We start from the raw sequence: 15,116 nt of genomic DNA, 5'->3' as shown, positions 1-15,116 counted from the left end.
TTGTTCATTATTTTCCACTTCAAGGTCGTCGAAAAATTATTTGCATAGAAGTAGGAATAATAAAGTTTGAAAAGGAAAAGAGATGAAAAGTAATGGTGAAAAAAATAATGGCAAAAAAATGATAAAACTGATAAAAATGGAAAAGAAAGTAAATAAAAATTAATTTTAAAAAAAAATACGTGTCAAAATGTTGTTGGTGCGTGCATCACACCTTATCTAAAATGACTGGTTGTCAGGTTTTTGGGGGGGGGGGGGTAATAATTCCACTTTAAAATAGTTCAGGGGGGTCATAGGATCCCCGCAAAGTATAAGTGTGTAGTTGGAATTTGAGATAAAGGTTGGGGGGCTTTTGACCATTTTCTCTTCAAACAATGCAAAACAACTAAATATCATCACATGAGATTACAAAATAATTGAACACACGATCTGATGAGTATAAGGAAGAGTGATGTTTGTGACTTGTAAGTGTTCATGGAAAAAATAATATTTGAGAACAAGTAGTCCTTCTCAAAGCATGCGTTTGTTCTGAGTAATTGGTTGTTACTACCATTACTCTTTCTTATACTCAATTGATTGAGTGTTCGATTGTTGTGTACTCTCATGTGATGATATTAGTTATTTTTTATTACTTGGATGATGTTTATTGTATTTTATTTTATTTTATTTTATTTCTCTCCATTTTAGTCCTATCTTACTTGTCAATAGAATCAGATGATTGATCTTAGACCTATGGAGATATCGTGCATTCATTATATTTTGGATCTGAAATAGATACAATGGTCTATTTTATACTTACATATTATGCATAAATATATGCATCTATACAAAATTATATAAATGGTCAAGTCTCGATCAATTGAGTCTAATGACTAGTAAGATGAGACTAAAAATGGAAGAAATAAAATAAAAAAATAAATATCATCCAAGCAATGAAAAATAACTACATATCGTCATATGAGAGTGCACAACAATTGGACACTCAATCAAATGAGTATAAGAAAGAGTAATGGTAGTAACAACCAATTACTTAGAACAAACGTATGCTTTGAGAAAGACTACTTGTTCTCAAATATTAGTTGTCCCATGAACATTCACAAGCCACAAACATCTTCCTTCCTTATACTCATTAAATCACGTGTTTAATTGTTGTATAATCTAATGTGATGATATCTAGTTATTTTGCATTGCTTGAATGATGTTTTTTTTTATTTCTTTCCTTTTTAGTTTCATCTCAGTGAGTTAGGATTATAGCATGTCTTAAATATCACTTGATCATGTTCAAAAGTGATATGGTATCACAACTGATGTATCTAAATTTCTTTACAATGTTTGAATGGTGTTAATTGACCTACTTTAATTTTATTTAATTCAATATCTCTTTTTTTGTCATAATTTTATCTTGTTCATATTCAGTCAGTCTATCATTGATCTTTGTAATGGTCATGAATTGACTTATCAATATATCTATAATCTAGTTTACATGCTTTGAAATCAACAACGGTATCAGTATACGATAAAAGATTTGTATAGTTTAGTATTTCTTGAATGTTTTCTTTCTTTGTCAATTTTAGGAAGTCTTGTTCAATTATTCAGTCCTTTATTAGACATATAGTATGTAGGCCTAAGATAAATTTATAAGGTGTATAGAATATCATGAGAATGATCTTGCATCAATCAATTTATATAAAACTTAAAAAGAAAATTCAAATGAAATAGATCAAATAAATAGTACCTAAACATATTGAACCCAATGTTTGAACATAAATAGAAGATTTTATATTAAACAAATTCATTGCTATTACATATATCTAGATAGGGACAAAAATAAGCAAAAACAAAAAAAAGTTTTCATTTGCAAAATCAAGCCACCATAAAGCTTCCGCAATGAACTCTAAGCAACAACAAAAAAAACTAAACTACACTACAGGGATGTTTAGGGGATGGTGAGATCATTAGGGTTAAGATGGAGCCTCTCTGCTTTGGCCCGATGAAAGAGGGTCATTCGCTGGAGCTTCATATCCAGACACCGCTGATCAGCGGCAAGGCCCTAAAAGAGGAAGTCCAGATTGCTCCACTCCTGAGCAGATATTGATTGCGGTAGGTTTGGATTTTGTGCATGAGTAGGTGATTATAAACCCTTCTTTCCATTGTTGTAGTGTTTTTATGCTTACTGGGAAAGATGAAATGAGTGTAAATAGACCTCTAGCCTTCTTAAATAGACCAACAGAAAAATAAAGGGATCAATCATTGCTCGACACACGTCGTAGATAGAGAAGGGCCATTTGCAAATAAAAAATAAAAAGGCACAGTAGTCGAGCCAGTCAACTCTTTTCAAATGGACACCTTTTTCAATGCATCATAATGACATTGGATTGTTCAGTGTATTTAGAATAGGATTTTGTTAATAAACTACAAGAAAGGCCCATTAAATATTATGTGTTTAGGATTTGCTATGTAGACCACACATTAATTTATTATATATTTAATAACTAGCCAAGGATATACAATGTATAATTGATTGCTGAAACAATATATAACAAAAACAAATTATGATAAATAATACACCACACGCAAAATCAATTATAACTACACTTCATTACATTTGAAAGCAGAATAGTGAAAGTGGCATTACAACTTGTCTAGTGCCTTTGACAAAATATAAAAAAAGATACAATGCAAATCCTATCTTCTTACGTTAAGGCTACATGTTGTTCTCTTATGACCCGCTTTTTTGCACATGGAGAATTTGTTCCTTCTCTTGGTCCTGAAAGACTCCGACACACTCTAAACGCATTTCACCCTCTTCCTTCCTATTTTAGGATCAAAATCGAATGAAAGAACCTGTATTACTAGATACTCTCGTGCCATGTTTCATTCATACTTTAAAGGTACTATACAAATAGGTTCCAAGTATGCAAAGAGGTATGATTCTTTCGAATATATGGACGAAGAGTAGTCGTACATGCTATTGTCATAATCGTCCCTATGCTTCAATCGCTGAGCACACGACAATTTTATCAATATCGTACTTTCTGTAAAAACATGGCCTTTTCGATAGATTGACATAGATTGACTTTGGAAGAAGGACCACAACTAACCACGGTAAATTCTTTGGTTCTTTCATTTATGTTGTTCACATACAAAGTGTTGTCCTAGATCATGTTTTTCCTTAAGATCTTCTCAGATTTGGGAATAAATGTATTTATTGAATTTCTCACCTCTGGGTACCTTTTTCTGAATATTTTGCCAAACCTAAGAGCAATTGAATTGAATATGATGGCCATTAGATACTCTCTTTCATCGAGCAACATTGCGTTAAGCGACTTGGTGATGTTTGTGGTCATTATGTTGAATCTATGTCCTAAAAAATGTGCCTTGCTCCACTTTTGAAAACCAATGTCATGCTCGGGGCAAGCTGCTGTGTTGGGGAATTTTTATTTAAGAAAGTTAAAGTAGTCATTAAACTCATCCAATGCGTACGCATTGACCACATGGTAGTACATATTGAGATAATTTTCACAATGGTGATTCTTTTGGATATTTTCATCGAGATGCCTCATACACACTCCATGATGCATATGCAGATAATGCTTTGTGAAGCCATTAGCTATACTTATGTGTCTGTCGGAGATGATGCATAATTCTAGTTCGTCGAAGATAACGGACTTAAGCTTCTCAAAGAAGAACCTCACGATACATCATTCTCATTGTCCTCCACATAATACACTATGGGCTAGATGTGATTCTGCATATCTTGTGGATAATGGACATTAGTACACCCTGATACTTGTCGAACAAATATGTGCCATCAACAACAACGACCTTTTTCATGTGTGCATATCCATAGATGGAATCTACAAACACCATAAAGTAGTAAATAAACTTGTCTGAGTCCTCATCGTCTATGAGGAAATTTATAGAATAAGGATTGAGGCCATTAAAAATATATGAAAAAATAGGCTGCGTTGCATATCCGTGCTCGAGTGTTCATTGGACTATGTTCTTTGCAATGGCAGCTCCCATCCAACACTTTTAATAGCCTGACCTGCAATGTAACTCCCTAAAGACATTTTCTCGATCTCTCTCGAGCTTGGACCATTATTGTTAATGAAAAAGTTCAAACAAAGTGAGGCAATGACGCCCACCATGATGTTCTTGTGGTTGTCCGTGACATGTTCAACGCCACAACTATGATCACTGACGTACCTGTAGATTTGAAACCTACTCGATGCTCCATTCACAACTTCACGCACCATCCACCGACAAATAGGATCTACACACCTCACTTTGTAGTATTTCTTACAAGTCTTGTCTGTAGTGTAATTGAAAGGCTTCTTCACCGACGCCTTCTTCAATAAAATCTTCAATGTTTTCTTGTCGTTGAATATTTGTCCAACATAAAAATTGATGCCATCTGAGAAAGAGTCACTTGCTTGTGGTCCGGACTGTCCCTTGGCACCTCCTTAACACTCTTCTTCTTCAACTTCTTTAGAATCTTCCCATGCATAATCACCTATGCACTCGTATACCATTGAGCTATCATTCACTGTCAGGGGTGGGTTTGGGGTTGATGTGAAAGCTTGTTCCTAGGACCTTTCAACAACTTTAATCCTCAAATAGGCTTATAATTATCGGATCAACACAAAGCATGTACATTCTACGTGCCTATTATTTTTTCTGAACAATTGGATAGATTTTTTCCCTCCCGTTCATCAAGTAACTAATGACCACGTAGCTTGAATCACAACTTAATTCTCCTCTCTCCATTACGCTTTTAACCATGTCGGCATATGAACCATTGCGACGAAGGGTAATAGACATTGTCTCCTTAGACACAGATTTCTAAATCCAACATTTAGGAGTCTCCTTCTATTCACTCAAAAATTCACCACCAACTACATATTCTATAATAGACATGACCTAGAAGATAGTATTTAATAAACTCAAGTAGTGGTTTATGAGCCTAGACTTAATAGATGGTAGTTGTCTCCTTCTTACTAAATTTCCATACAGTACTTGATAAGAACCAACCTAATTGTTTTTTCGGTGACCACCAGAATAGTGCAATGACTAGAGCTTTGGAACAAGTTAAGGAGTGTTGGAATGCCTACTAACAGATTTCAAAGAGTGGGACTGATTTTTAAGTTTCTTTGACTGAAAATGAATGAAAATGTAGGGATAAAACTAGGAGAAAATGACTGAAAATAATGGAGGTAATGTCAATTTTCAATGGATGCCGAAAAAATTGATGAAAAATCACCAAAAAATTACCCTAAAAATGCGAGAAAATCTACTTTATTGAGAAGCTTATGGGTTTTTATTTTTTAAAAAAATTAATATCTAATATTTATATTTTTGAACATGGGCTAAAATGTATTTTTTTCTAAAACATAGGAGTATAAGTGGAGATGGGACTAAAGTGCATGTTTTTAAACCTGTGTGCTAGGATTGTCATTTTTTTGTGGTCCCTTTAGGGTGTCTTTTTTTTTTTTTTTTAAAATTATTTGAGACTTGTGTTTCTTTGTCAAAAAAAAATTTAATAGCGTCTAAAATTCCAGCTCTCCCTTGTTACTAATTACAGAAATATGTATTTTTTTTTTAGAGTAACTACAAAGAAAAATGAATGGTGCAAAATGGATGTATTTTCCACAATACCTATTTTGAAATATCGGTTGCTAAAGCGCTGCCGTTAACGACAGAATACTATTTTTTAGCTGGTAAACATAGAGCAACAAAGCAAACCATACCCGTGTACATCAAATGAAAGCCCTCTGCACCTTCTTTTGTTATGCTTAATATTGATATAACTTTTACTTCTAAGTTTGAAAGGGTTTTCATAGCGGGTGTCTTTCGAAACTCAAATGGTGATTGGTTACTAGGATTCATCTTTTCCCAAAGCCCTATGGAAGCAGAGCTCCAGGCGTTACTCTTGGGTTTGAGCATTGCAATTCATTATTGTTATACGACATTGCAAATAAATGTAGACTGTTTTCAAATTGTTCATGTCATATCAAATCTATCGTCTGATGATTCAACTTTATTATCTGATTGCAGGTGTCTGATGCATAAACTAGCTAACCCTCTACTGGAGCACGTATACAGGAAAAAAAATAAGTTGGCTCATGCACGGACGAATGTAGCAATTACTACGCAACTATTTTAGGAACCTCCTGCATCCATAAAGGATATTTTGAGCGCGGACAAAAATGGAGGCTTGAGTTGTCGTAGGATCTGGATCACGCCTGACCAACTTATGTTAAATACTACTAATCGTAGTTGTCAGGTTGTAAATACTAAGAATGTGTGTAATACTGTCGGTGCTTGTACAGTGGCTACCCCACAAATAACTTCCTTGTAATACGTTTGACAATATATATATATATATATATATATATAGTTTACTCATTTATAAAAAAAAAAAAAAAAAAAAAAGAAAGAGGGAGCTAAACACTAATGAGGGAGCAAATTTTTTTTTAATAAAAATACCCCAGCTAAATGCAGAGGTAAAATAGAAAGAAAATCCGAGCCACATTCCAGAAAGAGTTTTTGAATGATAGCACAATTTGGCGGGTAAATGGAGCTCCTACAGCTCTCCAAATTCAAGCTCCAACTCCGTGCCCTAATCTCCGAATTTCACCAACTCAAAGTAATCAACAACACAATCTCCATAACCTCTCAATCAATTTCTCCCCTCGTGATTCGGTTCCTTCACGACCCCGCACATAGTTGAGCTTTAGTTTACCAGACTACTTTTTTTTTGAGCTTTAGTTTACCAGACTACCTTTTTTCTTTCTTACACTATTTAGCAGGAGCTTAGTGCACATGACTGCTTTTTTTTTTTTTCTAATTTCATACACTTGTTTAGCGGGAGCTTGCATTGAACTACTTTTTTAAAATTTTATTTCTTACGCTATTTCTATTGTTACAGGAAAACGAACGCAATGCATCTCAACACCTCCAGCATACAATACAGGTTCATCAAAATCACTTACATTTTAGCACTTATTTTGTACTTTTTATGTCAAAAATCTAGCTTGTGGATGTGTGAATGCAGAAGCAAAAGAAAATTGAGGAGGAATTCAATCAAAATTTGGCGGAATTGCGTGCGGAGTTAGGTTTTGTTAATGATCTTAAGCATAAACTTGAAAGAAAGGTAAAAGGATTGATAATTTACTATCTTCTTTTCCCGTCATACTAAAGTAGAGCGGATTCAGCTTCCGTTCACTCAAATTTACGAGAGTCAATTTGAGTAAAGTTAGATTAATTTATTTTAATTTCAGCTTTTCAAAAACTATGTGAAATATAGCATGAGTTGCGATCCTTAGTTTTATATTAATATGAGGAAAAAAATGCATATGAAATTTTGTTTAAAGTTCATAAATCCAACTTTTGAGAAGCGAAACATGACAATTAAAAGTGACTGAGGGAGTATATTTATATAAAAAATAATAAACATAAACAAATACTTAAACTTCATCTTAACTGGGAAGTGGCAAGTAAGCACTCTAACTTTAAGAATACACATTCGTCTCTAATGTGTCAGTTGAACACTCAACTTAAAAAATATCATCTAGACACCTCCAAAGTTTATGTGTCACACCAGCATCAGGTGTCCACAAGACACACTAGGAATGGGTGGAGTTTTTAGTTGCCAGTTGAGACCAAGTTGAGGTGCTAGATATGTACTCTCAAAGTTGGAGTGCTTACTTGCTTAGCTGAGGCCAAGTTTGATTGTATATTTATGTATTATGCCATATAAAGATTATAAAGTAATTTTTTTATAAGCTTGTGTTTTTGTGATGCTTATAAGTTAAAAAATTTAAAACTGTCTGTCTTTATAAATTAAGAGGTGCATCTGTATTCTTTAAATTCTGGATCTGCTTCTCGTCTATGCATTTGTTAATATGCACTGTTCAGATGAAAACTAGAGATTACGAATTGATACAGGTAACTAGCTTAGAGAATGAGAATAATTTGCTGGAGAACAAGCAGAAGGAATTGGAAGGAACTATACAGGGCTTGCTTGAATCAAAGGAGGATTTTGTGAAGGCTTATGAGGTTAGTATTTTGTAATGATAAGCCAGATCGGTTAAAATAGATTTTGTTAATTCATATATTTTTGCTTTATAATTGATGTTTTGGTTCTTTGTACCGGTTCATGATATTCCTGTTTTATCTGATTTTGAGTTCTAACTTTAACGAGGAATTACCAAACTCTAGCATTATAAAAATTCATTGTCCTTTCTTAATAGGAATAGAAAATGGAACTATACTGGTAAATTTCTCTATTTCCAAGATTTGGCACAGTAATTTTCTAAGCAGCTAGTGGATGTTATGAGGTCATGTGCATATGGTAACTGGAAGAAAGTTGTTTGTACTTCAGGTGGCAGTTCCTAGTTTGAATTGAGTGCTACTGCAAAGCTGATTCGATAAATTTCCCAAAATGTTGTCCCTTGTAAGCTATTTTCCCTACCTTAAAACTTAGATGGTGCTGTGTCCTTGCTATATTCGACATGGATACTCATGTATGCGTTTGTTTAACCTTAAGATATGGTAAAAGTTGTGGTATCTATAGAAATTGTGTTATGTCATCTCAACCAATGAGCTCAACCTTTTGTCTTAGCAATCTCCCGAAATATTTACTCATGTTTGCAATACTGAACATGCAGGACTCTACTTATGAAATGAAGCGAGCTATTGCAGATAAAGATAGAAAAAATGATGTTCTAGCTGAAAAGTTAAAAGCTCATTTGTCATTATTTGGTTCAATATCAAAGGAGGTTCCCTCCATCAATAAATTTATGGATGATGCTAGACAGGCTCTCAGACGAAAGGAGGATGTAGGCATGTAGCTTTCTTTTCTAAAGGTTTCATTTATTCAGTGTCCGCAATCTATCTGTTCATATACTTGCTCACAGTCTCCTATTTCTTTTCCTTTACTTTCCCTCAATTTCTGTTGTCATGTTCAGTGGCTGGGCTAAGGAGGAAAATGGATGAGGTTTCCACTTTTGAGAAACTTTTTATCGGTAATTTCTGATCCTGGTTTGCCTTGGCATATACCTCTTAGTTTTGTACTCTGCATTTAGCGACAAAGCACAATAGAATGTTACTAGAGTAGTCAGTAGACCTATTTGATCCCTCAGAAATTAAATTGATCTAGATAGGTTGTTTTCATTATACAGAATATGTGGTTCTCTTTGCTGGAGTTCTCTTCTTGTAGTCCATCTAGATAATTGTCATATCTGTGAGGTATTAACAACTTTGTCCATCTATATATCTCTAGGTGTAACTACACATGAGAAATGTATAAGCATAAAGTTAATCATGAATAGGATAAGGTTTTAGTATTTGTTCTATTTATCATTCTAATTTTTATGCTTAAGACTTCTTTGGTGCAGTATAGTCATTCATTACATGCTATTTCAGTGTAAATTTCATAGTAGCTCATCAAAGTTGGTTAGCGATGATTTTGATTTAATTACAGGCTTCTGATTGTAAAAAGTTAGCTGTTGTTACCTAAGAAACAAATGTGCTACATTTTTACAGAAAAGATCAATAACCTGGAAAGCAAATTGATGAACAATGAAGTGGAACTCACAACGAAAACTAAAAGAATACAATATCTGGAGGCAGAACTTGAGGCAACTATTCTTAGCAAGGAGTTCCAACCAAGGATCGCACAGATATCCATTAGCTGATGGGCACATTTTGTGGTCTCCTATGTTTATTAGGTTTCAACAATGATCTTTCACATTCCCTTCTTGATGGCATGCCACCTTAACTAGTTATACCTTCAGAGAGATGTATCTACAAAGGAACTACTTCTACAGAACTTAATCTCAGAGAACAAGGTTTGCATAGAATTTGCTAAGGTGTATCAGTGTATTTCAAATCAGATTGTTAACTTGACCTGTTACCTTTATGGATGGTAATTATCAGGGATTGCGTTCTGAAGTAGGAAATCTAGGCATTGTCATGAAAAAGATACAAGATGCTGTCAGTGGTATGAGTGAAGAGGTCTGACCACCCACTCATTTTCCTTGTGATTTGCCTTTCAAATGCTGCTTGAATTTATCCCTATATAAGTTCTGTCAGTTGCTCATAACTTGAGGATATTGTTGAAAAATACAATTTTTCTGTATTGTGTCATATCTATTTGATCAATCATTTCTGATTTACCAAATCCCGTTACTATAATAGAGAGATCATGTAACTTCGAGTGCATCTACTCAAGCTAGCCACTAGTGATTGTGCCTAATATACATATTGCAGCGCATCTTTGTATATGGTGCATATGTGACATTTTTAGGACAAGAAATCTTGGAATAGATTATTTTCTTTGAGAGGGAATATTAGACTAGACTATTCCTTATGTAGATGAAGTGGATAAGTTCTCTGTGTTGCGATAGGCATTCAGATTGAAACAGCTATTCTAAGAGTGTCTCCAGCTGTTGCATGTTCTCCCGTTGGGTAAACCACCAGTTTGTGCTAACTCTTTGCCTGGCTAGCACTTACTCAAGTTAGATTTTTTCGCTCCCTTGAAATGCCTGCATGCTACTTCTCAATATGTCAAGTTAATTCTGTCACTACCCTTATGATGTACAACTCAAATAAGTGTAAGGTCCTTACTCCTTAATTTGTATAATTACGTCACCGTCAGAGTTCCATCAACCCATTGACCCTTGCTAATGTTGTTTCAGTTTGACTTTCCATCTCTTTGTTCAATTATGTATTTGCTGTGCAAGTGCCACATTCTTCATGTTTGCATTATTCATTGACTGATTTCTGCTACTAATTTGTCTAAGATCAGGATAGGAAGACATTCACCTCACTGGTGGAAGGCCAGGAAGAATGCCTTTCAGTTAGTCAAAGTGAAAAATTAAGGTTCGACGGAGCCTCTTATAAACTCCAAATCAAAAGTTACATTTCGGTTTAGTATACAAAATAAAAGATTGAAAATATCAACTTCCTGAATTTTCAGTTGGATTTTTCTTTGAAATAATATCACTGCAGGGAAGAATTTGTCCTCAACATAACATGGCTGACCATTCTCAGAACATATGCTAACTCCTTTTCTGTTCTAACTTAAGTCGTGGATGTGTAAGATTAGGTCAATTTTTTTTTTTACTAAGCAGAAAAATGTGAATGGTCAATGCTTTCAGCGGTCGTTGCTTTCTCCTTCTGATAGCTTTCAGCGAGATGCACTGTTCCTTTTGATAGATTTGCAAGGATGTTTTCTTTGGCATTTATGCTGGCTTAGAATCTTTTATAGTTCTAGATCTGGTGCTCACGTTAACTATTATCTAGAGACATGAAAAGAGAAAGCAGAAACCCTCCTATATTACCGTAGTTTTTCCCAAATTATCGATTCTTTCAACTCATAATGTAAATCAAATAGGGGTACCGTTAACAATGATTAGATGGATTTTTTACGAAGCAGATGGGAAGATGGCGATAAAATAGACATGTGGCTTTTATCTGTTTGTGGGATTTCACTGGGTATGTTGTTGGCTTTTATCTTTTTCCTTACCTGGCTCTTATTAATAACTTCAGATTCAGTCATACATGTAGCTATTTATATGTTCGTCAATATTCCCTCAATATATGGCATTCTGGAAAACTTAAATTGTGACACTTTGCTTAACAGGACGCCAGATATTGTTCAATTTACAAGTAAAGATTCTCATCTGAAATCTTCTATGATTGAAGAAAGCACAGGTTCTAATCATGCCCTTGCTTTATGTTGTAAAAAGCATAAGTTTTGATCTTTTAGTTTGTCTGACAATTGATTCTGAGCTTAGTCCATTACAAACAACACAACAACAACTAGCATAAACTATAGATCAATCCCAAACTAGCTTAATCCTTTGCACGAGAAAATATTTGTTCCTACCATAATATGTAAATAAGACTCACTATATTTGAGAAAGAATTCATCTTTCTAGTCCAAGTTCTGCAATATGTCTTCGTCCATCTCATGAATGGTGCTTTCAGTTATCTCCATTTTGATGAACAGCCACTTCCTCTGCTTCTTTTCCTTTTATGAACTGGAATTTTAAAGCTTTGTGTAACTTTATTTGCAATTTAACTTGACATAGAGTGTATTTTCTTAATATTATCGTAGTGGCCATTTAACTTCCCAGCTTATAAAGATACCAACCCTAATTATTTACTACAGATTATTTCTAATGCTAAAATTAGAAGATACAACAATTATTTGGCGTCTTATGCGTCATTGTTTATGAATACTAGACGTAAACTTGCAGTTCTGATGTTTCCTTAGATTGATTGTTCAGTGTTACAAGAATGCAGAAATTCACTGATGCATTGCAATTTTTCAAAGCAGCCTCACCTTCTGTTCAGGAGGATTCAATAAAGAGCCCCTTGAAGAAGGATGATAAGATAAACTGCTATGTATCAGAGGTGAGTACATCTGTTCTCAGACAATCTTCTTCCACCATAGTGAAAATTTTGAACTTGCGGATACTTCAACTTTTCAACTGCAGTCTGTTTGTGCTCCCTCACCATCAGCTAGCTCAGTGCCTCAGTGCGACGCTGACAATGCAAGTGCCTTTGCTGCTACAGCAAAGGTATGATTTACCAACTCACATTAAGTACATGTTGCATCTTCTTTGGTTGTAAAAAGGTCCTTATGGGATTAGTCTATTCTCCCTTAATTACGTCAAATGCTGTCACTCTGAAACCTAACCAGGCTAGCGACTGTCCTTTTCATCCAGCAGTTGCCTGAGAAATTCATTGAAGAACTCTTCTTTCTAGCTACTATTTTTTGTCTTAAAACTTTCTATCATCTGGCTTGAAAATATTTTCTGATATAGTATGATTACACAGAATTAGTGAACCAGCCGGATTCTGAATGCCCAACGACTCAAGTGGAGATCTTGTAAATTGTAAGATTTTGGTTTTTGTTCAGAAATTCCAATTTGCAAACTAGACTGACTTTTCATACATCATTACAGTATAATTAAATTAGTGAAGTGTTTGTGATGCACCATGCAGACTGACCTTTGTTATTTTTCAAGTTACCATCTTTAGGTAAATTTTGAAAACAAACTCTTAAGTCGGCTCCCGGTAGATGGAAGTTTTCAAGTTACCATCTTCATGTGGATTTTGACTATAGTACTTCGAGCCATTGCACAGGAGCTTGGTTTACTCTCTGCTCCTCCAATGGATAGCGACTGTGGGTTCCCTTGTCATAAAAACGAATGTTCATAACTATATTTGGTCTAAAGGAATTAAAAATTCAATAAAATATCTTCCAACATGTTATAGTGGAAGGCCAAAAATTATAGAAATTACCAAATTATATCCATTCAGTCATTTTATTTAGTTGAACAGTTCATATATGAAAGAATTATCTAGCAATGGCCAAAATGAGTGCTCGACTTTGGGACCTTTCTTCAAAAGAAAACTGAATTATTTTGCAAATATCTCCCTTCCTACTAAATGCTGTGCATCTCTGGTCATTGAGTGGATACTTATTCATTTCTTTAATTCATGCTCAAAAGATTACTAGGTTGTCTAACAAAAACATTTAAATTAATATTTATGTCTAAATTTCAATTATTGTTATAACATCTTGTCAAAGAGTGTTCCCTTTTTCAATTTCTTGTGATAAAGCTTAGGAATAAACTTAGAGAGCTTAAAAGTTACTTCTCCATCGCAGTTTATACGTCTCAATTTCTTTGCATGGGCATGGAAAATATATTTGAAAATTTGAATTTGTTTAGTATTTGACAATTAAACATGCGTAGGAGCCTTCGTAAACCCTTTGTTAAAACATGGATCTTGGACCTTACTCAACCAGGACAGTAGTTATAACTTTAGGGACAAATTCTAATGAACCTAATAAGACACATATCTTGTGAATTCAGTAAATAAAATGAGTTGTGTCCATTGACAAATTCAAAACTCATATACTTCAGCACTCCGTTCCCCCCCTTCAAATTACTCGATCTGAAAAATTACCTCATATTAGTGTATGGGGTGAAGATGGTATAAACTATATAAGGAGAAAATAACCCATTCTCTCTACCAATACGGACAATCAAACGTTATGTGGTTTTAAAATTTAAGTAGATAACTGAAGGAACATGCAAAACTGAAAAGTCTTACCAACAGACATGGTAGCTTATGGATTACATAGAGGTTATAATGTCCCTTTTCCTCCCTTTTTCTATTTTTTATTCTTTTTGAACTTTTTGATGTCCATTCCTAAGCATTATTGTTGCTAACATGATGTGCTACCTTACTGTTATTTGAGGCTGCTTAGTATTTTATTAATCTGTTCCCCTTGTTCATACTGAGTTGTTATCGACTAGGACCTGCAAAATTGATTTTCGCACCTTTATTAGTGGGAGGTATACTATCACGAGGGGAACACAATTTGATGTGAAACAAGAAAATAGAAACAAGATAGGAATTAAAGATACAAAATAAAGAAAGATAGATACAATTGCATTCAAACAATCAAAAAATGTAATGGTGAAACTAACCAAAACACCTCTTAAGTGGGAACTAAAAGCACCTAATCTATTACAATTTTCAAGAAGGTAGTAACCTTACTTGCAAATCCTACAATTGTTGAAAATCAACAGAGGTCTTTCATGCTCTCAAAGGAGGCACAAATATTCAATATTCCAAAAACTAGCAGTTCAACCCTAATAGCTAACTATTTATACTAAGGGCTAAAAGAAATAAAGAAAGATCAAATTGCCCTTCATTTACATTACAAGCTAATTTAAAGGTAGACACTTAGAATATTAAATATCTTCAAGTCATTCATATTGGAACCTTCCAAAGATTCCATCTTCATCCATAAAGCTTGAAATGCTTGAAGGTCCTTAGCTTGACTTCTTGTGAAAGGCCTTCTTGAATTAGCGTCACTTTGATGTACATCACTCTCCCCTTCTTAAAAAGAATTCGTCCTCGAATTCGCCAATCCTACATCAAAAAGAGATAAATCACCAACATTAAAACATTATGGACCAAATACTCACTTGGTAAGTCCACTTTGTAAGCATTATCTCCAATCTTCTCAAGCGCTTGAAAAGGTCCATCTCCTCTTGCCATAAGTTTGTTCTTCCTTTTGCTTGGAA

General features: G+C 34.3%; 1 protein-coding gene across 3 annotated transcripts; it reads left to right on the top strand.

Annotated features, from left to right (window-relative positions):
- The first annotated feature begins 6,430 nt into the window (after positions 1–6,430).
- On the top strand, positions 6,431–13,092 carry LOC107846967 (cingulin). 3 transcript variants are annotated; one of them, XM_047399631.1, is made up of 13 exons: positions 6,431–6,646; positions 6,929–6,973; positions 7,055–7,153; positions 7,948–8,058; positions 8,670–8,844; positions 8,970–9,026; positions 9,547–9,851; positions 9,940–10,017; positions 11,648–11,718; positions 12,313–12,423; positions 12,507–12,590; positions 12,850–12,908; positions 13,041–13,092. In XM_047399631.1, exons 1-7 carry the CDS (start codon positions 6,575–6,577, stop codon positions 9,696–9,698), a joined length of 711 nt encoding a protein of 236 aa, XP_047255587.1. In that variant the 5' UTR covers positions 6,431–6,574; the 3' UTR covers positions 9,699–9,851; positions 9,940–10,017; positions 11,648–11,718; positions 12,313–12,423; positions 12,507–12,590; positions 12,850–12,908; positions 13,041–13,092. The 3 variants fall into 3 exon arrangements, with proteins under 3 accessions (XP_047255587.1, XP_047255586.1, XP_047255588.1); XM_047399630.1 differs by having other exon boundaries at positions 12,297–12,423; XM_047399632.1 differs by lacking the exons at positions 12,507–12,590; positions 12,850–12,908; positions 13,041–13,092 and having other exon boundaries at positions 12,347–12,409.
- The last annotated feature ends 2,024 nt before the right edge of the window (positions 13,093–15,116 follow it).

Source organism: Capsicum annuum, chromosome 11 (genome assembly GCF_002878395.1).
Source record: "Capsicum annuum cultivar UCD-10X-F1 chromosome 11, UCD10Xv1.1, whole genome shotgun sequence".
In the NCBI taxonomy this organism is placed as follows: Eukaryota; Viridiplantae; Streptophyta; class Magnoliopsida; order Solanales; family Solanaceae; genus Capsicum; species Capsicum annuum.
Note: the sequence above shows the minus strand (reverse complement) of the source record. Positions and strands in the feature narration are given on the sequence as shown.